The 25,558-nt window shown below is 48.4% G+C and overlaps 1 protein-coding gene across 7 annotated transcripts in view; it reads left to right on the forward strand.

Annotated features, from left to right (window-relative positions):
- Positions 1-25,558, forward strand: part of LOC143997550 (catenin delta-1-like) — a 575,442-nt gene that overhangs the window by 79,936 nt on the left and 469,948 nt on the right. For all 7 annotated transcript variants that reach the window (XM_077493212.1, XM_077493213.1, XM_077493214.1 and 4 more), the window contains 3 exons: positions 17,921-17,986; positions 18,089-18,223; positions 18,303-18,718. In XM_077493212.1, coding sequence (XP_077349338.1) covers positions 17,921-17,986; positions 18,089-18,223; positions 18,303-18,718 — 617 coding nt within the window. The remainder of the gene's footprint in view (positions 1-17,920; positions 17,987-18,088; positions 18,224-18,302; positions 18,719-25,558) is intronic.

Below are 25,558 nucleotides of genomic sequence, written 5' to 3' on the forward strand. Positions count from 1 at the left end.
CATTCCTTGCCTCTCAGTAATTTCAGAAATAGAGAATTGGCAGGCGGGCTACTTGAGTCGCCAACAATTATTTCAGGGAGAATGGGCTCTTGACACAGACATCTTCCTAGCGATATGCCTGAGATGGGGTATTCCGGACATGGACCTATTCGCATCCAGATTCAACAACAAAGTTGACAACTTTGTGTCGAACAAGGGATCTGCTAGCAGGCAGAATAGACGCATTAGTCTTCCCATTGGATCAGTTTTCACTGATCCATGCGTTTCCTCCAGTTCTGCTACTTCCGCGCCTTCTCCGTAGGATTAAGCAGGAACGAAAGGAGGTGATTCTGATGGCCCCAGTAGGTCCCAGAAGATCTTAATTTACCGAGATCATAAAGATGATAGTAGGAGTCCTTCAGACTCTGCCATTATAGCCAGACCTTCTCGCACAAGGTTCGGTATTTCATCCTACCTTACGAACGAAAAATTTAACAGGTTTGACTGTTGCATCCCACTTTATAAAAGATTGTGGGTGATCTCCTTTGGTAGTGTCTACTTTGATTAATGCCAAGAATCCGGCTTCCAGAATAATTTACTATAGAGTCTGGAAGGCATATATTTCTTGGTGTGGATCCAGGGGTTGGCACCCCAGGAAGGATGTCATAGGCAGGATCCCTGACTTCCTGCAAATGGGATCTGAAATTAAGCTGGCCTTGACTTCTATCAAAAGCCAGATACCGGCCTTGTCAGTGTTTTTCCAATGGTCTCATGCTTCCCACTCTTGGTGCGTAGCTTATTCAGGTGGTAACATGGATTAATATCCCTATCAAGGCACCTCTAAATCCTTGGGATTTAAAATTGGTCTTATTGGCTTTGCAGAATCAGCCGTTTCAGCCTTTATGAGAAATTCCCTTGATTCTTTTTGACAAGAAAGATCATCTTTCTGTTTGCCATTTCTTCTGCTAGAAGTGTATCAGAACTAGCAGCTCTGTCTTGTAAAGAGCCATATTTGATCATGCATAAGGATGAGGTGATCAAGCTTCAGCTTAAAGGAAAAAATTCTTCCTTTATGTTGGAGCACACTCATCCAGGGCGATTAGTGCCTCTTGGGGGGGCGGGGGGGGGGGGTTCATACGTTTTATCAGATTTTATCAAATCTTTATTAAAGGTCATGAGGCTATTGCCTTTGGGCACAGTATACTGCAGGCTGCAGTATGAGTCCTCTGGCCTCCTGTTTTTTGCTGTCTTCCCTCCCTTCAGCTATGGGACATCCCACATAGTATCTACCCTGGCTCTGTGTCCCCTGATAAAAGAAAACAAGATTTTTAAAACGGCTTACCTGTAAAATCCTTTTCTTTGATGTAAATCAGGGGACACAGAGGTCCCTCCCTTCTTGGTATACTCTTGTATTGCTTGGCTACAAAACTGAGGACTCCCAGTAGTGGGAGGGGTTATATAGGGAGTACACTTCTTGCCTTAGGGCGGGCCAGTGTCCATCACCTATCAGTGGCCCTATAACCCACATAGTAAATACTATGGCGCTGTGTCCCCTGATGTGCATCAAAGAAAAGGATTTTACAGGTAAGCGGTTTCTCTTTTGTTCATGGACGGACACAGCACCTTTAATCTTATCCTTAGGGTTATATCGCCACCTTCAGGAGAGGACTAGGCAGAACATGTAAAAACAGTGAAACTGCACAGTACTGCCCAGGGGGCGGTTCTACTCGCTATAACCCCTCACTCCAGCAGCTCAGTTTTTTTTTCTGCCTAGTATAGGAGAAGGGGACCATTGATCCTGGGAATTTTTTTTATTTTTTATGCTTTTTGATTCCTGTGATCTACTATCTACAACCGGGCTGGGTGACAGGCTGGATAATATAGATCCTGGTAGTCTCCACAGCCTGGCCATCGAGTGTGCCCTTTGCTACGCGCTGGGTCAGCCATGACATGCCCTGTCTGACCCAGGGTTGGCATGTGAGCTATATGCTCTTGGGCACACACATGACCAGGCTACTGCTGTCCGTGTCAGTGTGCCGTGGCCAACAGCCACCCCGTAGTGTTCGGATGATGGGTCTGTCCATGGAATGTGTCCAACAGTCCCTGTAGGAGAGGTAAGTATGGTTCAACCTGTCTCGGCAGAATGTAGCAGCTGGGCATTCCCTGGGAGGTCGACTAGGGGGTCTCTCCCTCTCAATTTATTCCCTCCCTTTCCCTCCTCCCCATGCTGATGTGCCGCTGGGTGACTGGGCATAGGGGGTGCAGTGCACCTACTTGGGGGGGGGGGGGGGGCGCAGGGGATCTGGGTCATGCCATGGGGCTGTGCTGGGTGGTTGGCGGTCCGCTCTGTTTTTCCCTGGTTTTAGGTAGTTTATTTTGGGTATCTGTGCGTTGCCATGTGGGGACTGGCCGCCGTACGTCATTTTCCCAGCGCTCCCAGGCGCTTTTTGCTAAGGCGGCCGGCGGCCATTTTCTAGTAGCCACAGTTTTGTTTAACTCTAGCGATTGGGCAGCTGTTTGTCTGGAACAGTGCAAAATTTTCACAGAACACCTCGTGGCTGGCACAGGGGAGAGCGGACGACGGAAGCAACTGGTTCCCCTGCACCTGCTGTGCCTATGGACACTCTGTCAGTGTTCCTGGAGTCCTTTGTTGCCAGGGTGGAAGCGGCATGTGGGGGGGGGGGGGTAAAAAAGCCACCTTCCCCCACCGTCTTCTGGGGAAATCTCTGATTCAGACTCGGGTCCCGGCTGTGACGTTTCAGAGGATGCGGACCAGGACTGTTTGGACAGTGAGGATGATTCCGTGTCTGGGTCAGCGCAGGAAAAAGCGCTACTAGGAGCACTTATCACAGCGGTACGGGATACCCTAAAGATAGAGGAGACAGTGGGGTCATCTGCAGAGGTGTCGGTCCCTTTCGGGTCCCACAAGCCGGCCCGCACTGCTAAGGTGTTTCCCTACCTAACTTATTTTGATAAGTTTATTTACAAGGAGTGGGGGAAACCCGTAGCGGGCCGTTTCGATCTCGAGTCTGATGGCGGTGCGTTACCCCTTTGAGGGGAGTTTTCTGAAAAAATGGACATCTCCTCTGGTCGTTGGGATCTTTTGGCCTCTCGACTCAATCGTAAGGTACAGAGGTTTGTGGCCGGGGGAAGGGACCCCTGCTTTCAAGGACCCTGCTGACAGAAGGGCTGAGGCAGTTTCCCGGTCTGTTTAGTGGTGGGCTCAACATTGCGGCCAGTGTTGGCCACGGCACTGGTGTCAGACGCTTGCTGAATGGGCTAAGTTGTTGCACCGCGAGTTGGAGAAGCAACGGGTTTCCCTGGTCTGCATGGAACTGGCAGACCAGTTGGTGCAGGGCCTGAAGTATTTCTGTGATGCGGCCTTAGATAGAACCTCAGTATCAGTTGTGGTGCTACGTCACCTGACTTGGCTTTAATGCTGGTCTGTGGACCAGGCATCTAAGAAAGCACCAGCGGATTTTCCCTTCCAGGGGGAAGAGGCTATTTGGAGCCTTGCTGGATGACATTATTAAGAATGTTACTGGGGGAAAGTACTTTGCTCCCATAGTCCAGGAAGGGTTAGGAGCCACACCGTAGCCAGGGGGCCCTCCTTTTCTGCTCAGAAGTGGATTTTTCGTCTGCCTGGGTGGGGCAGGTAAGCGTTCCTGAGATCAGCTTCCGTCTCAAAATTAAGGGAGGCTATGGCGATTACTATACAGACTCTTCGGAAGTTTGGTTGGGTGTTTAACCTCCAGAAGTCAGTGTTGGTGCTGGCTCAACGCCTGGAGTCCCTGGGCTTGATTCTGGACTCCTCAGAGGCTAGAGTCTTTCTCCCTTCAGACAAGCTGAAGACTCTTCAAGCTGCGGTGAAGTTATTGGTGTCCCGCAGGTGGTCGTAGCTGCGTTTTTTACATGCGAGTTCTGGGCCTCATGGTAGCAATTTTGGAGGCGGTACTTTATGCTCAATTCCACACCCGAGTCTTGTAGAAAGAGATCCTGTCCAAATGGGACAAATCTCCGACATCCCTGTATTGTCAAATTCGGGTGAGCCAGCTAGTCAGGGATTCCCTACTCTGGCACTCAGGTGGCTGAGGTCTCTGGCCCTTCGGTCCGGGAAGTCGTTCCTTCCTCTTCATTTGGATGGTGATCACAACGGACGCCAGCCTGAGCGGCTGGGGGGGGGGGGGGGTTGGGGTGTACAGTCGGACAAGGAGCTCGGCTGCAGCACTGGAGGTCGCTCACATCCTGCAGTGGGCAGAGCGGCGCGTGCCGGTTCTGTCAGCTGTGTACATTCCGGGTGTAGAAAACTGGCAGGCGGACTGCTTAAGTTGTCTGCTGCTTGGACCAGGGGGAATGGTCGCTGTGTCTGGATGTATTGCAGCTCCTTTGCCTAAGGTGGGGCACACCAGATGTGGATCTCTTGGCCTCTTGACTCAATCGTAAGGTACAGAGGTTTGTGGCCAGGTCAAAAGATCCCTGGGCGGACACTTAAGACGCATTGGTGGCTCCATGGGGGAATTATCGGCTGATTTATGCCTTCCCCTTCCACTCAGGCTTCTACCACGTCTGCTATGCAGAGTGGAGGCCGAGGGGATTCCGGTGATTCTGATTTGCCCCAGATTGGCCTTGACGTCCTTGGTACGCCAACATAGTACGAATGGTGGTGGATTTTCCCTGGAGGCTGCCGATGCGAGATGACCTTCTGTCGCAAGGTCCAATACTTCATCCTGCTTTACCGTTACTGGTTTTAGCGGCATGGCTGTTGAAAGCCAGGTGCTGAAGGACCGAGGACTGTTGGATTCGGTAATCTCCACTATGCTGAGGGCATGGTCATTTTACGTGGAAGGCCTACATCTCCATGTGTGAGGAGATGGGGTGGCGTCCGTGTACATATTCAGTTTCAAGGATCCTGCTGTTTTTGCAGTGAGGAGTGGATCAGAAACTTGCATTAAGCACCATCAAGGGACAGGTAATTTTTTTTTTTTCAGCGAGCTTTGGCGACTCATTCATTGGTGAGTCGGTTTGTTCAGGGGGTTCGACATGTGGCTCCTCTGGTTCGATCAACGCTGCCTCCGTAGGATTTGAATCTGATGCTCTCGGTGCTTCAGAAACCGCCGCCGCTTGAAAACATTAGAGATGCCCTTATTGACACTCTCTCAGAAAAGTAGTCTTTCTAGTGGCTATTACATCTGCCAGAAGGGTTTCTGAGCTGGCGGCCTTGTCATGCAAGTCTCCCTACTTGATCCTCCACAAGGATAAGGCGGTGCTGCATCCGCAGCCTTCATGTTTTTTCCAAGGTTGTTTTGGCCTTTCATCCAAATCAGGACATTGTGCTTCCATCCTTATGTCCTCAGCCATCACATCCCAGAGGTTGCTTTGCTTTCTTTGAATGTGGTCCGGGTTCTGCGGGTGTATCTATCTGCTACGGCTCCTTTCCGGAGGTCTGACTCACTGTTTGTATGGGTGGCTGGTCCGAAGAAAGGCCTGGCCCTTTCGTCGGCCACCATTTCTCGGATCAGACAGATCGTAGTTCAGGCTTATACCATAAGGGGGCAGGCGCCCCCTTTCCTGTCATGGCACATTCGGCCATGGCAGTTGGTGCCTCCCTAGGCTTTCCAACATCAAGCGCCGTTTTCTCAGGTGTATAAGGCGGCGACTTGGTCTTCCATTCACACTTTCACTAAATTTTACACGGTTGATGTGGGTGCATCTTTGGATGCTTTCTTCGACCACAAGGTTTTGCAGGCGGCTGTTTTAAGGTTGCAACTCCTCTGTTGAGGAGTTCTTATTATAGGTGGAGTTTTTTTTTCTTGCTGTTCCCACACCTCGTTTTTTGACACTGCTTGGGGACGTCCCTAAGGTCAAGATTAAAGGTGCTGTGTCCGTCAATGAACGAAAGAGAAAATAGGATTTTTGTACTCGCTGTAAAATCCTTGTCTATGAAGTTCATTGACGGAACCAGTACCCACCCCTCCTATTTGTTTGTACTGCTTTATGACAAACTGAGCCACTGGAAGCAGAGTGAGGGGTTATAGCATGTAGTACCACCCCCTGGGTGGTACTGTGCAGTTTTGCTGTTTTTTACATGTTCTGCCTAGTCCTTTCCTGAAGGTGACGATATAACCCTAAGGTCAAAATTAAAGGTGCTGTGTCCGTCAATGAACTTCAGAGAAAATGATTTTATAGTGAGTACAAAAATCCTATTTTTGACCTTTTGTATGAAAAAAATAGAGCTTTCTTTGGGTGGTAGTTGATTACTTCTGTTTTATTTTTATCTTTTGCGCTATAAATGAAAGAAGACTAAAAAAACATTTTTTCTGAGTTTCTGTGATACATTTTTGCAAAAAAATTTTTACTTAAAATATTTTGGTCACAATTTATACTGCCACATATCTTTGGTAAAAATAACCCACTCCACTTTAAAGAGTGCACTAATCTGGTGCACTACAGGGTACAGGAATTCGCACAAACTGCTGATGGGAGATCAGGAGGGATTAGAATCCACAATTGACAAACAGCCCTGTGAAGTTCCCTGTACTGTCTGTGCTGACATTTCTCTGGGCTCCCCCGTTTGCACCTTCAAGTACACTAGGAGTTAACACTGTGGAATGTGCAAAAGAGGGGTAGCCGGGAAAATGTCAGCACAGAGCACTTGTAGGAGCTAGTGTATGTAGAATACAAACACATTTGTACTTTACATACTGCTGTTACTACCTGTGTGGTAATAAATGCAGTTATAATCCATTAAGTTCCCACCGCTGTATGTGCATTTTAACCACTTGCCGCCCGCCCTATTACAAATTGACGGTGGCAAAGTGGTTTCATAATCCTGATCGGACGTCATATGACGTGATCAGGATTATGAGCCGCTGCGTGCCCCCGGGGGCGCGCTTCGCGGCGATCGTTGTTGCGGGCTGTCAGTCTGACACCCGGCAACTACGATCTCGGTAAAGAGTCTCAGACGGAGACTCTTTACCACGTGATCAGCTGTGTCCAATCACGGCTGATCACAGTGTAAATAGGAAGAGCCGGTGATCGGCTTTTCCTCACTCGCATCTGTCAGACGCGAGTAGAGGAGAGCCGATCAGCTGCTCCTCTGACAGGGGGGGTCTGTGCTGATCGATTATCAGCACAGCCCCCCCGAGGATGCCCACACTGGACCACCAGGGACGCCACCAGACCACCAGGGATGCTAAGCAAAAGGTAATCCTCCCTAGACCACCAGGGATGCCAGTCAGCACAATGGATGCCAATCAGTGCCCATAATGGATGCCAATCAGTGCCCACAATGGGCATCACTGATTGGCATGCATTGTTTGGCACTGATTGGCATCCATTAGTACAGTATAACACCTGTGCCGCTTATCAGTGCCCACCTGTGCCGCCTATCAGTGCCCACCTGTGCCGCCTATCAGTGCCCACCTGTGCCGCCTATCAGTGCCCACCTGTGCCGCCTGTCAGTGCCCGCCTGTCAGTGCCCGCCTGTCAGTGCCCGCCTGTCAGTGCCCACCTGTGCCGCCTATCAGTGCCCACCTGTGCCGCCCATCCGTGCCGATTTGTGCCACCTATCAGTGTCTGTCCGTGTCGCCCGTCCATGTCGCCCGTCCGTGTCGCCTATCAGTGTCCATCAATGCCACCTCATCAGTGTCCATCAATGCCACCTCATCAGTGCCCATCAATGCCACCTCATCAGTGCCACATCATTGGTGCCCATCAGTGCCGCCTTATCAGTGCCCATCAGTGAAGGAGAAAACGTACTTATTTACAAAGTTTTGAAACAAACAAAAAAAACATTTTTTTTTCTAAATTTTCGGTATTTTTTTATTTGTAGCGCAAAAAATAAAAACCGTAGAGGTGATCAAATACCACCAAAATAAAGCTCTATTTGTGGGGAAAAATGATAAAAATGTATTTGGGTACAGTGTAGCATGACCGCGCAATTGTCATTCAAAGTGCGACAGCGCTGAAATCTCAAAATTGGTCTGGGCAGGAAGGTGTTTAAGTGCCTGGTATTGAAGTGGCTAAAATATATGCAGCTTCATACTTCTATGTCTTAGACTGTGTATAACTGTATATGCTGCTCATGTGACTGCTTGGTCTGGCCAGATGCTCTCCTCTCAGTCTCATGTCTCTTGTCTCTCCTGACATCAATGGGAGTTCTCAGCCTCACCCTACCGACTGTAGCTATCAGATCAGAAGAGAGGCAGGCGAGGCTGACGTCAGGAGAGACGTAAGAGGAGAGAGGCGGGCCGTACCTGACAGTCACATGAGCGGCATATACAGTTATAAGTGACACACTAAGAAATTAAGTATGAGCTGCATATATTTAAAAAAACACATGCAGCGGTGGCCACTTAAGTCACAACTCTGCATTTATTACAAAATCTATTTTGACAGACGCGCTTGGAGCACTCATCCGGGAGGGGCGGGTCAAGCCGGAATGACGTTACCCGACATCGATTTTTCGGGTCGCATGCATCGATGCCGCATCGGGCACTCCTGGATGCAGCGATTTCATTTCAGCACCCCTAATAGAAGCCCAACATGCAGGGATCACCATCAGGTGTTCTAGGAGCATAAATTACACCTAACTTGTTGACTACCTATTACACTTTTGAAGGCCCTGGAGCACCAGGACAATGATACGTGACACTGATAACAGATGGCATGTGACACTGATAGGTGGCACTGGGGACAGGTACTGTGGGCACTGCATTTACTGTTCTTTTAACTGTTTTCACTCATGCTGCAGCACAGGTCACTCTCCCTCCTCACACACTGTCTCTGTGTGAGGAGGGAGAGCCGGTGTCTTATCATATAAGGTCCCCCATCAGATAGCGTCCGCTGTGTACTGCGCATGCGCAGTACACAGCAACACAGATTCCGAAAATAGCCGAGGATGAACGGCGCCTGCGCACTGAGTCCCGGTTCTAGCCCCACCATCCAAGTGGCTATAGAGTAGGAATAAAAAAGAGCCGAGTGCAGCGAGCCCGAAGCGTGGCGAGCGAAGCTCGCCGCCAGGGGTCGTCTAATTTTCACAACCCTATGTCCACTTGGATGATGGGGCTACCACCTCCACTCACGGCGCAGGCGATTTCAGCTTCGGAAATTTTACGAAGCTTCTTCTCCGGGGCGGACGCTATATGATGGCCGGACTGAATATGCCAGAACACCGGCAATGAGAGATGATCTCATGTTTACGTTTGAGATTATCTCTCATTGGACACCGCAATCGAGTTCTAAATGGCTGCTGTGATTGGCCATTTAGCATGATCTGTGATTGGCTGTGTCCAAGGGACACAGCCAACACAGAATTTCACCGATGCGTGCCTGCGGGAAAGCAGTGAACAGAAGGACGTCCAGGGACGCCCTCCCGGCAATGTAGCGCTGTGCTGTAGCCGTCTTTCAGCTATAGCGTGGGCGCCTAGTGGTTAAAGTGTTTGTCAAGTGTTGTCTTTGTTTAACCACTTCAGCCCCGGAAGAATTTACCCCCTTCCTGACCAGAGCATTTTTGCGATTTAGCACTGCAACTTACTGACCATTGCACTGTCGTGCGACGTAGCTCCCAAACAAAATCTACGTCCTTTTCGTTCACTGACTGACACAACTCCATTATTCTTGACCATAGGGTTGTTACGCCACCTTCAGGAGAGGACTAGACAGAACATGTTGGACATGTGAAAAAACAGAACTTTCTAGTTCCACCCAGGGGGTGGTCCCTTCAGTAACAACCCCTCAGCCTGCTTCCTGCAGCTTCAGTTTTTTTTCTGCCTAGTGAAGGAGATGGACCTAGGAACCCTGCAGGACCATCGGTCCTGGGATTTTTTTTTGCTGAATGTTTGTTTGCCTTTTGCGTAAGATTTTATGATCCTGTGATCTGCTATCGACAGCCGGCTGGGTGACAGGCTGGTCACCCTTACCCTTGTAGTCTCCCCAGCCTGGCCATCGAGCAGACCATAGCCCCAGGCGCGGCCGGTCCGGGGCACACATATGACCAGGCTACTGATTTCTGTGTCAGTGTGCTTTGGCAAGCAGCCACCCCGTACTCTTCGGGAGTTGGTCTGTGATGGGATGTCCCCAGCTCGTCCCGATGGTAAGTACAGCTCGCCCTGCCTCAGCGGGGTTGGGCAGCTGGGCATTCCCTGGGAGGCAGATTCAGGGGTCCCTCGCCTCCCTTTCTTCTCTCCCTGTGCCCATCCCCCCCGTGGGGGATACTGCATGATGGGCTGCTGAGCGGTGTGTATGCCTATAGCCAGGGGCCTCTCACCTGGATGGGGGGGCTGTGCTGGGTGGCTGTGTCCCTGGATGTCTGTGGTCTCCCCTCTGGGTGTTTGAAGGTCTGCACATGCTGATGGCCATAGCGCTGTTCTGCTGCCATTTTCACTCTTTTCATTGTCCTTCTCTGGGTACAGTTGTTTGACGGCCATGTTTGGTGTGCCTCAGTGAGAAGCATGATCAGGAACCATTTTTCTGTAGTTCGGCGGCCATTTTCACTGTGATTATGTCCCTTATACTGGACACCCGGTGGCCATTTTGTTGTAGCACAGCATGGTTTTTATGCTCAGCGCTGGTCCCTGAGGCTTAGAACAGCACGGTTTTTCACTCAGAACAACTGGGAGCTGACACGGAACACAAGCACTAGTAGCTGAACAGAGCAGAACTAGGTCAGGGTGGTAAGTCCTGCGGTGGGGGCCCCTCAGTCTACAGCAGCTAGGAGGGTGGGACTGTGCACCTGTACTAAGTCCCCAAGGGTGGCAGACAGGGTTCGGTCAGCATGGCTTCATAAACTGGTGTTTCTTCTCCCAAACTCCCGGCAATTGCAACCAGCTTGTCTGCAACCAATGCAGTGCCTTTGGATGCTTTGTTGACGGTCCTTGATACGTTCGTTGCCAGGATGGAGGCGGTGCACAGGCTCAAAGGTGGTAAAAAGCGGATACTCTCCCTCTGTTATCCAGGCCTTCAGTGTCAGCTATGGTGCTGAGGAGCCTGATTTGGCTAAAATGCTGGTCAGCTGACCAGGCATCTAAAAAGCCCTGATGGATTTACCCTTCCTTGGCGAGCGGCTCTTTGGAGCCTCGTTGGTTGACATTAAAAATGCCACAGGTGGTAAGAGTACTCTACTCCCACAGGCCAGGAGGGCTAAGGAGCCACACTGTAGGCAAGGGCCCTCATTTTCCGCTCACAATAGTTTTTTTCGTCCCCGCCTGGGGCTTCGGCTAAATATCCCCAGCCCGACAGGATGACCTCTGAAGGACAAAAATGTCCCTGGAACTGTAAGCCTAACAATCCTGCGAGCAAAAGTGCTACCGTATGAAGGTTTGTCCCCGCCCACGACTCACCTTCGGGACTTTGCAGCCCGGTAGGCCTCTCGGCTGTCCGACCAGTGGGTCTGCGATCTGATTTCAGGCGCCTCAGCACCACTGCTGACATTGAAGCCCTGGATAGCAGAGGAAGCGTATCCAGGGCTTTGGTGTCAGAAATGGTGCTGAGGCGCCTGATTTGGCTAAAATGCTGGTCTGCAGACCAGGCATCTAAAAAAAAAAAAAAAAAAAAAAAAAAGCCCTGACTCATCTACCCTTCCTTGGTGAGCGGCTCTTTGGAGCCTAGTTGGATGACCTCATTAAGAATGCCATCGGTGGGAAGAGTACCTTACTCCCACAGACCAGGAACACTAAGGAGCCATGCCGTAGGCAAGGGCCCTCTTTTTCCGCTCATAAGCAGCTTTTTCGTCTGCCCGGAGATTCGGCTAAATGCCCCCTGCCCGACAGGATGACCTCTGAGGGACAAAAGCGTCCCTGGAACCGCAAGCCTGCGAGCAAAAGTGCTACTGCATGAAGGTTTGTCCCCGCCCCTTTTCTCAGGTGGGGGGGGGGGGGTCGCCTTCAAGTGTTTGCAGGCCGGTGGGCCTCTTGGCTGTGCGACCAATGGGTCTGCGAACTGATATCCTCTGGCTACAACATGGAGTTCCTCTCTTGGTCACCAGATTTTTCCCCTCCAGCATACACTTACTCCCGGCCCGCCAGGAGGCCCTTATTGGGGGGGGGGGGGGCGGTAAGGGACCTGCTAATGTGATAGTGAGTGCCTGTTCTGGAGTCGGAAAGGTTCCAGGGGTTCTACTTAGATCTGTTTGTAGTCCCCAAAAAGGAAGGGTTGCATCCAATCTTGGACCTAAAAGCCCTCAATTGCTTTGTAAAAGTACAGAGGTTCAGAATGGAATCAGTTTGCTCAGTGCACTCCATCAGGGGGACTCACTGGCGTTTTTGGACATCCAGGATGCGTACCTGCACATACCCATATGCCTCCGGCATCAGAGGTTTCATGTGATTCGCAGTTGGGGAAGCCCACTACCAGTTTGTGGCTCTCCCCTTTGGCTTGGCATCAGCACCCGAGTATTGGCTCCAATTTTGCGACAACGCGGCATCGCGATCGTAGGTTACCTAGACAATATCCTCCTGAGGGCATCTTCCACCTCAGAATTAAAGGAGTGTGTGGCAATCACCATGCAAACCCTGCAGGAATTTGGGTGGCTGTTGAACCTGAAAAAGTCGGTACTTATACCGACTCAGTGTTTTGGAGTACCTAGGCTTACTGCTGGACTCCATGGAAGCGAGAGTGTTTCTCCCTTCAGACAAGCTGCAGACTTAAAAATATTGATAAACTGCAGGTGGTCGTCGCTACGCTTCTGCATGCGGGTCCTGGGGCTCATGGTGGACTCCTTCAAGGCAGTGCAGTACGCCCAGTTTCATACCAGAGTCTTGCAGGAGGAGATCTTGACGAAATGGGACAAATCTCCGTTTATCCCTGGATTGGCAGGTTCGGATGAGCCAGTCAGTCAGGGACTCCCTGCTCTGGTGGCTGAGCTCGCCGACACTGCGGTCCGGGAAGTCGTTCCTACCTCTACATTGGACTGTGGACTGTGATCACAACGGATGCCAGCCTGACTGGCTGGGGTGGAGTACTGGGAGTACAGTCGACCCAGGGCCTCTGGTCGGAGGAGGAATTCAAGTTGCCGATCAATGTGCTCAAGCTCCGAGCGATCAGGCTATGCCTCTCCACATGGTCAATGAGACTGCGAGGGCATCCGATCAGGATCCAGTCAGACAACGCTATGGCTGTGGCATATGTAAACTATCAAAGAGGAACAAGAAGCTTGGCTGCGGCACGGGAGGTCTCTCACATCCTTCAGTGGGTAGAGTGACATGTACCGGCCCTGTCGGCCATTTACATCCCAGGAGTGGAAAACTGGCAGATGGACTACCTAAGTCGCCAGATGCTGGACCCAGGAGAATGGGCGCCACATCCGGAAGTGTTCTACTGTGCCTGTGTTGGGTCACACCAGACGTGGATCTCCTGGCCTCCCACCTTAATCAGAAGGTGCAAAGATTAGTTTCCAGGACAAGAGATCCTTGGGCAGACACGCTGGTTGCTCCGTGGGGTCAGTATCGACTGATCCACACCTTCCCTCCATTGAAGCGACTTCAACGTCTGCTTCTCAGAGTGGAGACCGAGGGGATTCCAGTAATTCTGATTGCACCAGATTGGCATCGGCGCCCCTTGTACGCCGACCTAGTACGCCTGGTTTAGGACGCTCCCTGGCGACTACCGATGCAAGAAGACCTTCTGTCTCAAGGTCCGAATCTCCATCCTGCGTTACCATCGCTGGTTTTAACGGCATGGCTGTTGAGAGCCAGGTGCCAAGGAACCGGGGCCTATCAGACTCGGTGATTTCAACTATGTTGAGAGGAAGATAAATCATCGTACCTGGAAGGCATACATCTGTGTGAGGAGAAAGGATGGTGTCCGAGCACCTATTCCGTTTCCAGGATCCTACTTTTTCTACAGCGGGGAGTAGACCAGAATTTGGCTTTGAGCACCATTAAAGGACAAATATCAGCCTTGGCTATGTTTTTTTATTTTTTTATTTTTTTCAGTGACCCCCTGAGCACTTTTATTTAGGGGGTCCGACATGTAGTTCCCCCGGTGCATCTACCGTGGGATCTGAACCTGGTGTTATCGCTGCTTCAGAAACCGCCGTTTGAGAACATCAGGGAAATCCCCTTGTTGACTCTCTCCCAGAAAGTGGTCTTTTTAGTGGCTGTTGCATCGGCCAGGAGGGTTTCGGAACTTGTCTTGCAAGTCACCTTATCTGGTTATCCATATGGACAAGGTGGTGGTTGTGCGTCCGCAACCTCCTTTTCTGCCGAAGGTAGTTTTGGCATCCACATCAATGAAGACATTGTGTTACCATCTCTGTGTCCTAAACTGACACATCCTAAGGAGGTGGCCCTTCATTCCCTGGATGTGGTCCGGGCCCTAAGGGTGTCTGCCACGGCTCCCTTTCTGAAGTCGGATTCCGTTTCGGTAGCTGTTTCAAAAAGAGGTATGGCGATCTCGTCGGCCACCATTTCCAGGTGTATCAGACAGATTGGGGGGCAGGGCCTTTCCCGTCATGGCCCACTCCACCAGGGCAATTGGAACCTCTTGGGCTTTCCCTCACCAAGTGTCAGTTGCTCAAGTGTGTAAGGTGGCAACTTGGTTGTCCGTCCACACTTTTACAAGTTCTACAAAGTGGATGTAATAGCATCAGCTGATGCCTGTTTTGGCCACAAAGTGTTCTGCCTAGTCCTCTCCTGAAGGTGACGTAACAACCCTATCGTCAAGAATAATAGAGCTGTGTCAGTTGGCGGCATTTGATCACCCCTGCGGTTTTTATTTTTTGAGCTATAAACAAAAAAAGCGAAAATTTTGAGATTATATTATGAGATATAATAAAAAAAAATTATATATATATATATATATATATATATATATATATATATATATATATATATATATATATATATATATATATATATATATATATATATATATATATATATATATATATATATATGCATATATGCACACATACATTTTTCCTCAGTTTAGGCCGATACGTATTTTACATATTCTTGGTAAAAATCTCAACAAGCGCTTATTGATTGGTTTGCACAAAAGTTATAGCGTTTACAAAATAGGGTATATAGTTTTATGGCATTTTTATTAATTTTTTATTTATTTTTTTTAAATGGTGATGATCAGCGATTTTTATCATGACTACGACATATCGGACATTTTTGACACATTTTTGGGACCATTGTCATTTATACAGCAATCAGTGCTATACAAATGCACTGATTCCTGGTAATTGACACTGGCAGTGAAGGGGTTAAGTGTGTCCTAGGGGCATGTTTCTAACGAGAGGGTCATGGCTGTGTATGACACGTCACTGATCTCTGCTCCGATCAGACAGAGCAGAGATCAATGACACCGTCACTAGGCAGAACAGGGAGATGCTTGTTTACGTTAGCATTTCGCCGTTCTTCCTCCCCGTGAGGCGATTGTGGGTATTCCTGTGGTGATCAAGTCCGCGGGACCCACGACCTGTCTTGTGGAGCTTACCGCGATCGCCCGATGGCCGCCTCTTAAAGGGCAACATACAGGTACGTGATTCTGCCTGTACGAGCCCTTCTGCCGACGTATATCGGCACGAGGTGGTCGGCAAGCGGTTAAGATAAAAGTTATACTCGCCTGCCCTTTTGCAGTGGTTTTGCACAGAACCGCCCAGATCCTCCTTTTCTTGGGTCCCTCTTTGGTGCTCCTGGACCCTCCCTCCTTTTTTTTTTTTTTTTTTTTACGTTTATCGTTTATTCAGATACCTTTTACTAATCCAATAAACAAAAATAGCGACAAAAAAAGTGTATTGTACTCCTTCCTCTCCATATCATCCCCTCTCCCTGACCCCGCCCCTCCTACGTCTATCCTATAAATCTTGTATTAACAAGTGTCTATCTTTTATTTAACCACTACGCCCCCTTCCTTCCTAGCCCAATTTTCAACTTTCAGCGCTCTTGCACTTTCAGTAAAACTTTTGCGGTCATGCTACACTGTAGCCAAATGAAAATTTTTATCATTTTGTTCTCACAAATATAGCTTTATTTTGGTGGTATTTACAGTATTCACAACTCAGTTTTTTTTTGTTTGTTTTTTGTGATATATGTGAAAAAGAGCGGAAATTTGAAAAAAAAAAAAAATATTTTCTTCTTTCTATTTTAAAAGGAATTCAATAAAATGTCATAAATTTAAGCCAAAATGTATTCTGCTACATGGTTTTTGTTAAATTCAGTTAAGTGTATAATAATTTGTGTGATCACGAACACATGTACGCAAATGATTATGTACAGATGTGTGCAGGTGATCACGGACATATGTGTGCAGATAATCAGTGGGACATATGTGGGTGTCATGTGTTTTTATTATTTGGAGACGTGTGTTTTACACTAGACTGGTGATCAGTGAGTAAAAAGCTGTAAAAAATAAAAAGCTCGTACTCACTGTTTACCATCCGGCTGCAGTGATCTGCTCTCCTCTCCTCAGCGACCACTTCCGTGTGAGGAGAGCCGATTGCCTAGCAACCGGCTGTTTACATCACATGACGGCTGTAATTGGACACAACCGTCATGTGATAAGGAGGGCCTATCACAGAGCCTTCCTGCCGATCCGAGATGTGCTGTGTCTGGGTGACATGAGCGCATCGGGATCGCGCCGCTGCACGGGCACGATCCCCCTCCTTATGACGGATGTTCCCAAATGTCCAGTCAGAAGAAGGCTCCCACCCGGAGATATAGATATATATAATATATATATATATATATATCTCTATAATAGGCTGGGTGGGATTTTGTTCCCTATATATAATATAGGGAGACCAGATCTCCCAGTACTTATCCTCTTACTCTCTCAACATCATAGTGAGATTTTCCATTTGCTGAATTTCTGTTATTCTACCAAGCCATTGTGCTCTAGTTGGGGATGCAGTGCTTTTCCAAAGAATCGGAATACTGGCTGTTGCTGCAGTCAGTAAATGCCTCAGAAGTGAGTTTTTATATTTTTCAATATATATCAGAATATCATGTAGCAGAGGAATTTTCCCCCAGAGACACTTCAGTGATTTCTTTAATTGTTTCTAAGACCATCTTCCAGAAATCTTTCACTCCAGGGCATTCCCAGAATATGTGTATCAAAGTGCCCTCTGCACCCTGACATCACCAGCAGAGGTTTGATATTTGTGGATATATCCGATTCAATAACGACTGTGTGTTCTATACCATCTGGTCGATATTCTATACCCCCCTTCTTGGTATTTAGTTGCCACTGATGCCTTATGCGTAAACCTAAAGATCTTATTTTTTTCGTATCTCAGAAAAAGTTCCCCTCAAATCTTTCCCATGCTTGACAAATGCTAATTCTTGTGGGGCTTTCACCTCAGCCAGCAGGGAATACATAACTGAGAGTGAATGTTTCAGTGGTTCCCCCTTTAAACATATCTGCTCAAATTTAGGTGTACATACTACTGACAGTCGTTTTATTGATCGGAGAAAGGCCTTCAACTGTATTCACCTGAATGGGTCTATCTCACCTGAAAACTCTTGTCCGACCTCCCCTCCAGTCATCACGTGGTTCTCTATTGCAAAATGTCAAAGCCTACTAATTCCTCTTCGCCTTAAATTCCTAAATCCATGATCTCTCAGACCTGGTTCAAAACTCAGGGTACCCAGGATTGGGAAGCTGAAAATTGGTCTGGACAGGAAGGGGGTGTCAGTGCACTGTATTGCCGTGGTTAAAGGATGTTAAAAAAACAGGCTTACTAGCAGGCTTGATAGGCAGTAAAGCTGTTATGGAGGGACATGGAAAAACAAAGACTTATGTGTAATGCGTATCCTATTTCATTTTTGTTTTTTTTCCCATAGTTTCGCCTTAATCATTCTCTTTTAATGTTTCACAGGAAAATGATCTTAATCCTAATTATCAGTTGTACTTTTTATTTGTGTGTCCTTTCCCTTTAAGTGGTAGTGCCAATTAGTCATACCTAAAAACAAAACTAAAATTTTGTCTTTTTCAGAACGGGAGGATTGTTCACCCCCAAGAGGGGCAGTGGAAAAAATATACAGATATACACACCTCTCAGGTGAGATAAGTAGTAGTTTAGAATTTGTATAACATGTAGATTTATGGTTATTAAATACTGTGTACTTTGGGTGTTTTTTAAAAAATTTTTTTCTATATATAGGATCTTTCACCTGTTTACTCCCCAGCCAGGATGGATAATCACAGTCATCCTGTTGATGAGGCTTATCCACCAGATGGTGACCCATCCTACTTGTCATACAGTATATCTGATGAACCCCGACACAGTGACATCACAGTAAGTGCCTCAGTGCAATTTTTAGATTGTGACCATGACCACCAGGTTTCTTCACAGCATGCATTCTTCTTTGTTCTAGTTAAAACCTACTGTGGGGTACTCTCAGACACTGGATCGACCTTACCGTGATGTTTGTGGAGGAGTTGGTACCTACACCACTGTTCCCCGTAATTACCATTTTCGAGGACCTGGAACAGAGCCAATGCAGATGGTTCTACCTCAACAGCATCCTGGCTACAGCAGCTTGTCCAGACCAAACAACCGCTACCATTCTGTTGAGTCCTATAGGGGTCCTGGTTATGGCGCTCAACCCCAAGTCAGAGGTGCTGGTTTTGGAGGCAGCCAGTCTGACCTGCTTTCAGCCAGGTATACATCTGAGGATGCTTATGGACTGGAGGATGATCGTAGGAGCCTTGGTGGTTATATGGATGGACCAGATTATTCCACTGCTGGACGGAGGGGTCCCAGTTCAACAGACCCACGTAGAAGATTAAGGTTAGTTGATCATTTTCTTTTCTTGTACAAACTTGGTCTGCTTTGGCTTCATAGCTTTTGACCCAGGCCAGTGAGTAAAAAGCCCAGTTAAAGTTTACTCTAAAATATATAGCCTGCAAAGCTTTTGCTCCCTGCTAATTGTATTGGTCTTCGACTTAGAAGGGGACATGTGTTACAGTTTCAGAGAGTCTGTTACACAGTGAGCAGTGGCCCTCCTGTGCAACCTACTTCCTACTACTGTGCTTTGAAATTTTTGATGGTTAAAGGTTTTCTCTTTCGTTCGTTCACGGACACAGCTCCATTAATCTTGAACGTAGGGTTATTACGCCATTTTCATGAGAGGACTAGGCAGAACATGTAATGCATGTGAAATACAACAAAACTGTACAGTTCCACCCAGGGGTCAGTCCCTCTGGTAATAACCCTTCAGCCTGCTTCCTGTAGCTGTTTTTTTCTGCCTAGTGAAGGAGTAGGATCTAGGCTCACTGCCGGGACCATCGGTCCTGGGGATTTTTTCAGTTTTTTTCAGCTTTTTTGCCTTTTGCGCAAGATTTTAAGATCCTGTGATCTTCTATCAACAGCCGGCTGGGTGACAGGCTAGATGATATAGATCCTTGTGCAGACCCTACGCACTGGGTCGGCCACGACATGCCCCTCAGGCTCCATGGGCGGCCGTTGAGTGCAATGCTCCGGGGCACACATACAGTGCCTTGCAAAAGTATTCGGCCCCCTTGAACTTTTCAACCTTTTGCCACATTTCAGGCTTCAAACATAAAGATATAAAAATTTTATTTTTTTGTGAAGAATCACCAACAAGTGGGACACAATTGTGAAGTGGAACGAAATCTATTGGATTTTTGAAACTTTTCTAACTAATAAAAAAAATGAAAAGTGGGGCGTGCAAAATTATTCGGCCCCCTTGCGTTAATACTTTGTAGAGCCACCTTTTGCTGCGATTACAGCTGCAAGTCGCTTGGGGTATGTCTCTATCAGTTTTGCACATCGAGAGACTGAAGTTCTTGCCCATTCTTCCTTGCAAAATAGCTCGAGCTCAGTGAGGTTGGATGGAGAGCATTTGTGAACAGCAGTTTTCAGCTCTTTCCACAGATTCTCGATTGGATTCAGGTCTGGACTTTGACTTGACCATTCTAACACCTGGATACGTTTATTTGTGAACCATTCCTTTGTAGATTTTGCTGTATGTTTGGGATCATTGTCTTGTTGGAAGATAAATCTCCGTCCCAGTTTCAGTTCTTTTGCTGACTCCAACAGGTTTTCATCCAGAATGGTCCTGTATTTGGCTGCATCCATCTTCCCCCTCAATTTTAACCATCTTCCCTGTCCCTGTTGAAGAAAAGCAGGCCCAAACCATGATGCTGTCACCACCATGTTTGACAGTGGGGATGGTGGGTTGAGGGTGATGAGCTGTGTTGCTTTTACGCCAAACATATCGTTTTGCATTGTGGGCAAAAAGTTTGATTTTGGTTTCATCTGACCAGAGCACCTTCTTCCACATGTTTGGTGTGTCTCAGTGCGTTTTTTTTGCTCTGGACACCTGGCAGCTGACACTGGACACAGGCACCTGTAACAGCACGGGGCAGCACTCGCTCAGGGTGGTGAGTCCTGTGGTGGGGGCCCCTCAGTGTGCAGCAGCTAGGAGGGTGGGATTGAGCACCTTATCTTATGTCTCCAAGGGTGGCAGACAGGGTGGGTCAGCATGGGGTCAGAAATTGGCATTTCTTCCCCAGACCTCACTGCAATTGCAACTGGCTCGTGTGCAAATAGTGCAGTGCCTTTGGACGCTTTGTCAGCAGTCCTTGAAACGTTTGTTGCCAGGGTGGAGGCGGTGTGCGGAGTGCAAAGGTGATAAAAAGCGGTCCCTGCCCCCCCACCCCCCGTCCTCCGGGGAGAGTTCGGACTCGGGCCCCGCAGTGACTGGTGGCCCCTGCTCTGATGTGTCAGAGGACGCTGACCAGGACCGATCGGACAGTGAGGATAATAACCTGTCCGGGTCTGAGCAAGACAAAGTGCTAGTTGGAGCATTTATCACAACTGTGCGTCATACCCTGAAAATACAGGATGCAGCAGGATCCTCTGCTGAGGTAGTGGTCCTTTTTGGGTCCCGTAAGCCATACCGTACACCTAAGGTGTTTCCGTATCTGACTTATTTAGAGAAGTTCATATACAAGGAATGGGGAAGTCTGCAACGGACCTTTTCGGTCCCAAAAAGAATGGCGGTGCGTTACCCCTTTGATAAGAGCCTTCTTAAAAAATGTTCGGCTTCCCCGATCGTGGACCCCCCCAGTATCCTGATTAAATCAAGTAACCGCGATCCCGGTAGAAGGGACGTCTGCATTTAAGGACCCTACTGACAGGAAGGCCGAGGCAGTGGCCCGGTCCATGTTTACGGTAGTGGGGTCAGCGATACGACTGGTACTGGCCACAGCATTGGTGTCAGACACGGAGTGGGCAAAACTATTGCACCGTGAATTGTAGAAGCAGCAGGCCTCTCCTGTCTGCGTGGAAGTAGCAGACCAGTTAGTGCATGGCCTTAAGTACGTCTGTGACGCGGCCCTGGATACGCTTCCCTTGCTTTCCAGAGCATCGGTTTCAGCAGTGGTGCTGCGGCGCCTGATTTGGCCGAAATGCTGGTCTGCGGACCAGGCATCTAAAGCCTTGATGGATTTACCCTTCCCTGGTGAGCGGCTATTTGGAGCCTCGCTGGATGACGTTATTAAGAATGTCACAGGTGGGAAGAGCACTTTGCTCCCACAGTCCAGGAAGAGTAAGGAGCCATGCCACAGGCAAGGGCCCTCATTTTCTGCTTGAGGCTTTTAGTCCGCCTGGGACTTCAGCACAATGCTCCCAGTCCGACAGGGCGACTACTGAGGGACAGAAGCGTCCCTGGACTCACAAGCCAGTGAGCAAAAGTGCTACCACATTAAGGTTTGCCCCTGCTCTTCAATCCGGTGGGAGGTCACCTTCGGGAGTTTGCAGCCCGGTGGGCCTCTCGGCTGTCCGAACCAATGGGTCTGCGTACCGATTGCATCGATCTACAAGATAGAGTTCCTCTCTTGGCCACCAAACAGATTTTTCCCCTCCAGCATACCCTTGCTCCCGGCTCGCCAGGAGGCCCTGTTTGGGGCAGTGAGGGACCTGCTCAACCGCAGGGTGATAGTGCCTGTTCCAGAAACAGAAAGCTTTAAGGGATTCTATTCCAATCTGTAGTCCCCAAAAAGCAAGGGGTACGTCCAATCTTGGACTTAAAAGCCCTCAATTGCTTTGTGAAATTACAGAGGTTCAGAATGGAATCGTTTCACTCTGTAATCGCTGCATTCCATCAGGGGGACTCCCTGGCGTCTTTGGACATCCAGGGAGTACTTTCATATACCAATATGCCTCAGGCATCAGAAGTTTCTGCGATTTGCAGTAGGGGATGACAACTACCAGTTTGTGGCTCTCCCCTTTGGCTTGGCTTCAGCGTCCCGAGTCTTTACCAAGGTATTTGCTCCAATTTTGGTGTTATGACAACGTGGGATTGCAATCGTGGGTTACCTATACGATCTCCCTTCTGAGAGCAGCTCCTGCCTCAGAATTAAGGGAGGATGTGGCGATCACCATGCAAACCCTGCAGGAATTTGGGTAGGTGTTGAACCTCAAAAAGTCGATACTTGTGCCAACTCAATGCCTGGAGTACCTAGGCTTACTGCTGAACTCCGTGGAAGTGAGAGTGTTTATCCCTTCAGACAAACTGCGGACGCTCTGAGCCACGGTGAAGCTGTTGATGAACCGCAGGTGGCCCTCACTGCGCTTCTGCATGCAAGTCCTGGGCCTCATGGGGGCCTCCTTTGAGGCGGTACTGTACACCCAATTTCACACCAGAGTCTTGCAGTAGTAGATATTGTCAAAATGGGACAAATCTCCGTTATCCCTGGATCAGCAGATTCAGGTGAGCCAGTTAGTTAGGGACTCTCTTCTCGGGTGGCTGAGATCTCCGGCCCTTCGGTCAGAGAAATTATTCTTACCTCTTGATTGGACAGTGATCACAACGGACGCCAGCCTGACCGGCTGGGGCGGAGTACTGGGAGTACATTTGACCCAGGGCTTCTGGTCGAGGGAGGAATCCCAGTTGCCGATCAGTGTGCTTGAGTGATCAGGCTATGCCTCTCCACATGGTCGATAAGACTACAAGGGTGTCTGATCAGGATCCAGTCAGACAACGGCACGGCGGTGGCATATGTCAACCATCAAGGAGGAACAAGAAGCTTGGATGCAGCACGGGAGGTCGCTCACATTCTTCGGTGGGCAGAGCGGCACGTACCGGCCCTGTCAGCCATATACATCCCGGGAGTAGCAAACTGGCAGGCGGACTATCTAAGTCGCCAGATGCTGGACCCAGGAGAGTGGTCGCTGCATCAGGAGGTGTTCAGGCTTCTTTGCCTGCGGTGGGGCACACCAGATGTATCTCCTGGCCTCTTGGCTCAATCGAAAGGTGCTGAAGTTTGTGTCCAGGACAAGAGATCTCTGGGCGGATGCGTCGGACGCGTTGGTGGCTCCCTGGGAGCAGTACCGGCTGATTTACGCCTTTCCTCCACTAAAACTGTTACCACGTCTGTGCCACAGATTGGGATTCCAGTGATATTGATTGGCTTCGGTGTCCTTAGTATGCTGACCTGGTACGCCTGGTGGCGGATGCTCCTCGGCGGTTACCGATGCGAGATGACCTTCTGTCACAAGGTCCGATACTCCATCCTGCCTTACCGTCGCTGGTTTTAACGGTGCTAAGGGACTGAGGTCTGTCTGACTCTGTGATTTCCACTATGTTGAGGGCACAAAAATCTTCTTCTCGGAAGATATACCATTGTACGTGGAAGGCTTATATCTCCATGTGTGAGGAGATGGGGTGCCGTCCGCGCACCTTTTCCGTTTCCAGGATCCTGCTTTTCTTGCAGCGAGGAGTGGACTAGAAACTGGCTTTAAGCACCATCAAGGGACAAATATCAGCCTTGGCTGTCTTTTTCCAATGACCTTTGGTGTCTCACTCTTTAGTGAGCACCTTTGTACAAGGGGTCCGGCATATAGTCCCTCCGGTGCGTCCACCCTTGCCTCTGTGGGATCTGAACCTGGTGCTATCGGCACTTTAGAAACTGCTCTTTGAGAACATCAAGGAAATTCCTTTAACGCTCTCTCAGAAGGTGGTCTTTCTAGTGGCCATTACATCTGCCAGGAGGGTTTCAGAACTGGCGGCCCTGTCTTGCAAGTCACCCTATCTAGTTATTCACAAGGATAAGGTGGTGTTGCGTCCGCAACCTTCTTTTCTGCCGAAGGTAATTTTGCCTTTTCACCTCAATGAAGACGTTGTGTTACCATCTCTGTGTAATAAACAGACACACCCTAAGGAGATGGCCCTCCATTCCCTGGACATGGTCTGCTCTCTAAGAGCCGGTTCACACTGCGGGCGATGCGAGGCGACACGACTCGCCTCGCTCTCGCAAGTCGCCCCCGTTCTGTACAATGGAACCGTTCTGAGAGGAGCGACTCGAGTCGCTCCGACTCAGAAAAAAGGTTCCTGTACTACTTCTGGGCGACCTCGGGGCGACTTGCATTGACTTCTATACAGAAGTCATCTGCAAGTTGCCACTGAGGTCGCGGCAGGTTGCGGCGAGGCAAGTCGGTGTCGCCTCGCCTCGCCTGCAGTGTGAACCGGCCCTAAGGGTATATCTGTCTGCCATGGCTCCCCTGCGGAAGCCAGATTCTCTGTTTGTTTCGTTAGCTGGTCCGAAAAAAGGACTGGTGGTCTCGTTGTCCACCATTTCCAGGTGGATCAGACAGATTGTGGTCCAGACTTACTCCTTGAAGGGGCAGGTGCGTCCCTTTCCTGTCATGGCTCATTCCACCAGGGCAATTGGGACCTCTTGGGCCTTTCGACATCAAGCGTCAGTCGCACAAGTGTGTAAGGCGGCGACTTGGTCGTCCGTCCACACTTTTACAAAGTTCTACACAGTTGATGTAAGCACATCTTCTGATGCCTGCTTTGGCCGCAAAGTTTTTCAGGCGGCTGTGTAATATTGCAATTTTACACTTTCTTCTTAAGAGAAAGTTACCTTTTTTGAATGTCAATGCACTCTGTTGCATATGTTGACCGCAAGTTTTGATACGGTTGGTTCAGATGGTGACTCCCCCCGTTAGGTGCAGCTCTAAACTTCAACCACAATCAGAGGTGCTCCCTAACGATTATTTTGTCTGTCTACCAATCTAGCGATTTTTTTATTTTTTCGATTAGTCATCGACTATAACTATTATTTTTATTTAATATTTTTTACTTAATCTAGTGGTCTCTTTTAGCTAATTAATCCTTTGGATAACTTTACCAAAATTAAGTACATAAGTACAAAAGAAACAGTGTGTGTGTGTGTGTGTATATTTAATATAAAATATATATATATATATTAATATATATATATATATATATATATATATATATATATATATATATATATATATATATAATGTGTGTGTGTGTGTGTGTGTGTGTGTGTGGTTATATTTTTATCTTAACTTTTTTTTTTTTTTTCTTTTCAGAAGTTCATGAATATTTATAACTTTTTTCAATGCTTTCTTTTTTTAAGGGGGGTGTGGGGACAGTGTGTGTGTGTGTGTGTGTGTGTGTGTGTGTGTGTGTGTGTGTGTGTGTGTGTGTGTGTGTGTGTGTGTGTGTGTGTGTGTGTGTTTTTTTTTTTTTTTTTATTTTTTATTTTTTTTTTTTTTTTTTTTTTTTATAAATGTATTTTTTATCAGCCCTGTTGGGGGCCTATGGTGAGATATTAGGGGTCTTGACAG

The sequence above is a fragment of the Lithobates pipiens genome, unplaced genomic scaffold (assembly GCF_037356315.1).
Source record: "Lithobates pipiens isolate NorthernLeopardFrog02 unplaced genomic scaffold, aLitPip1_a1.2 Scaffold_19, whole genome shotgun sequence".
Classification (NCBI taxonomy): Eukaryota; Metazoa; Chordata; class Amphibia; order Anura; family Ranidae; genus Lithobates; species Lithobates pipiens.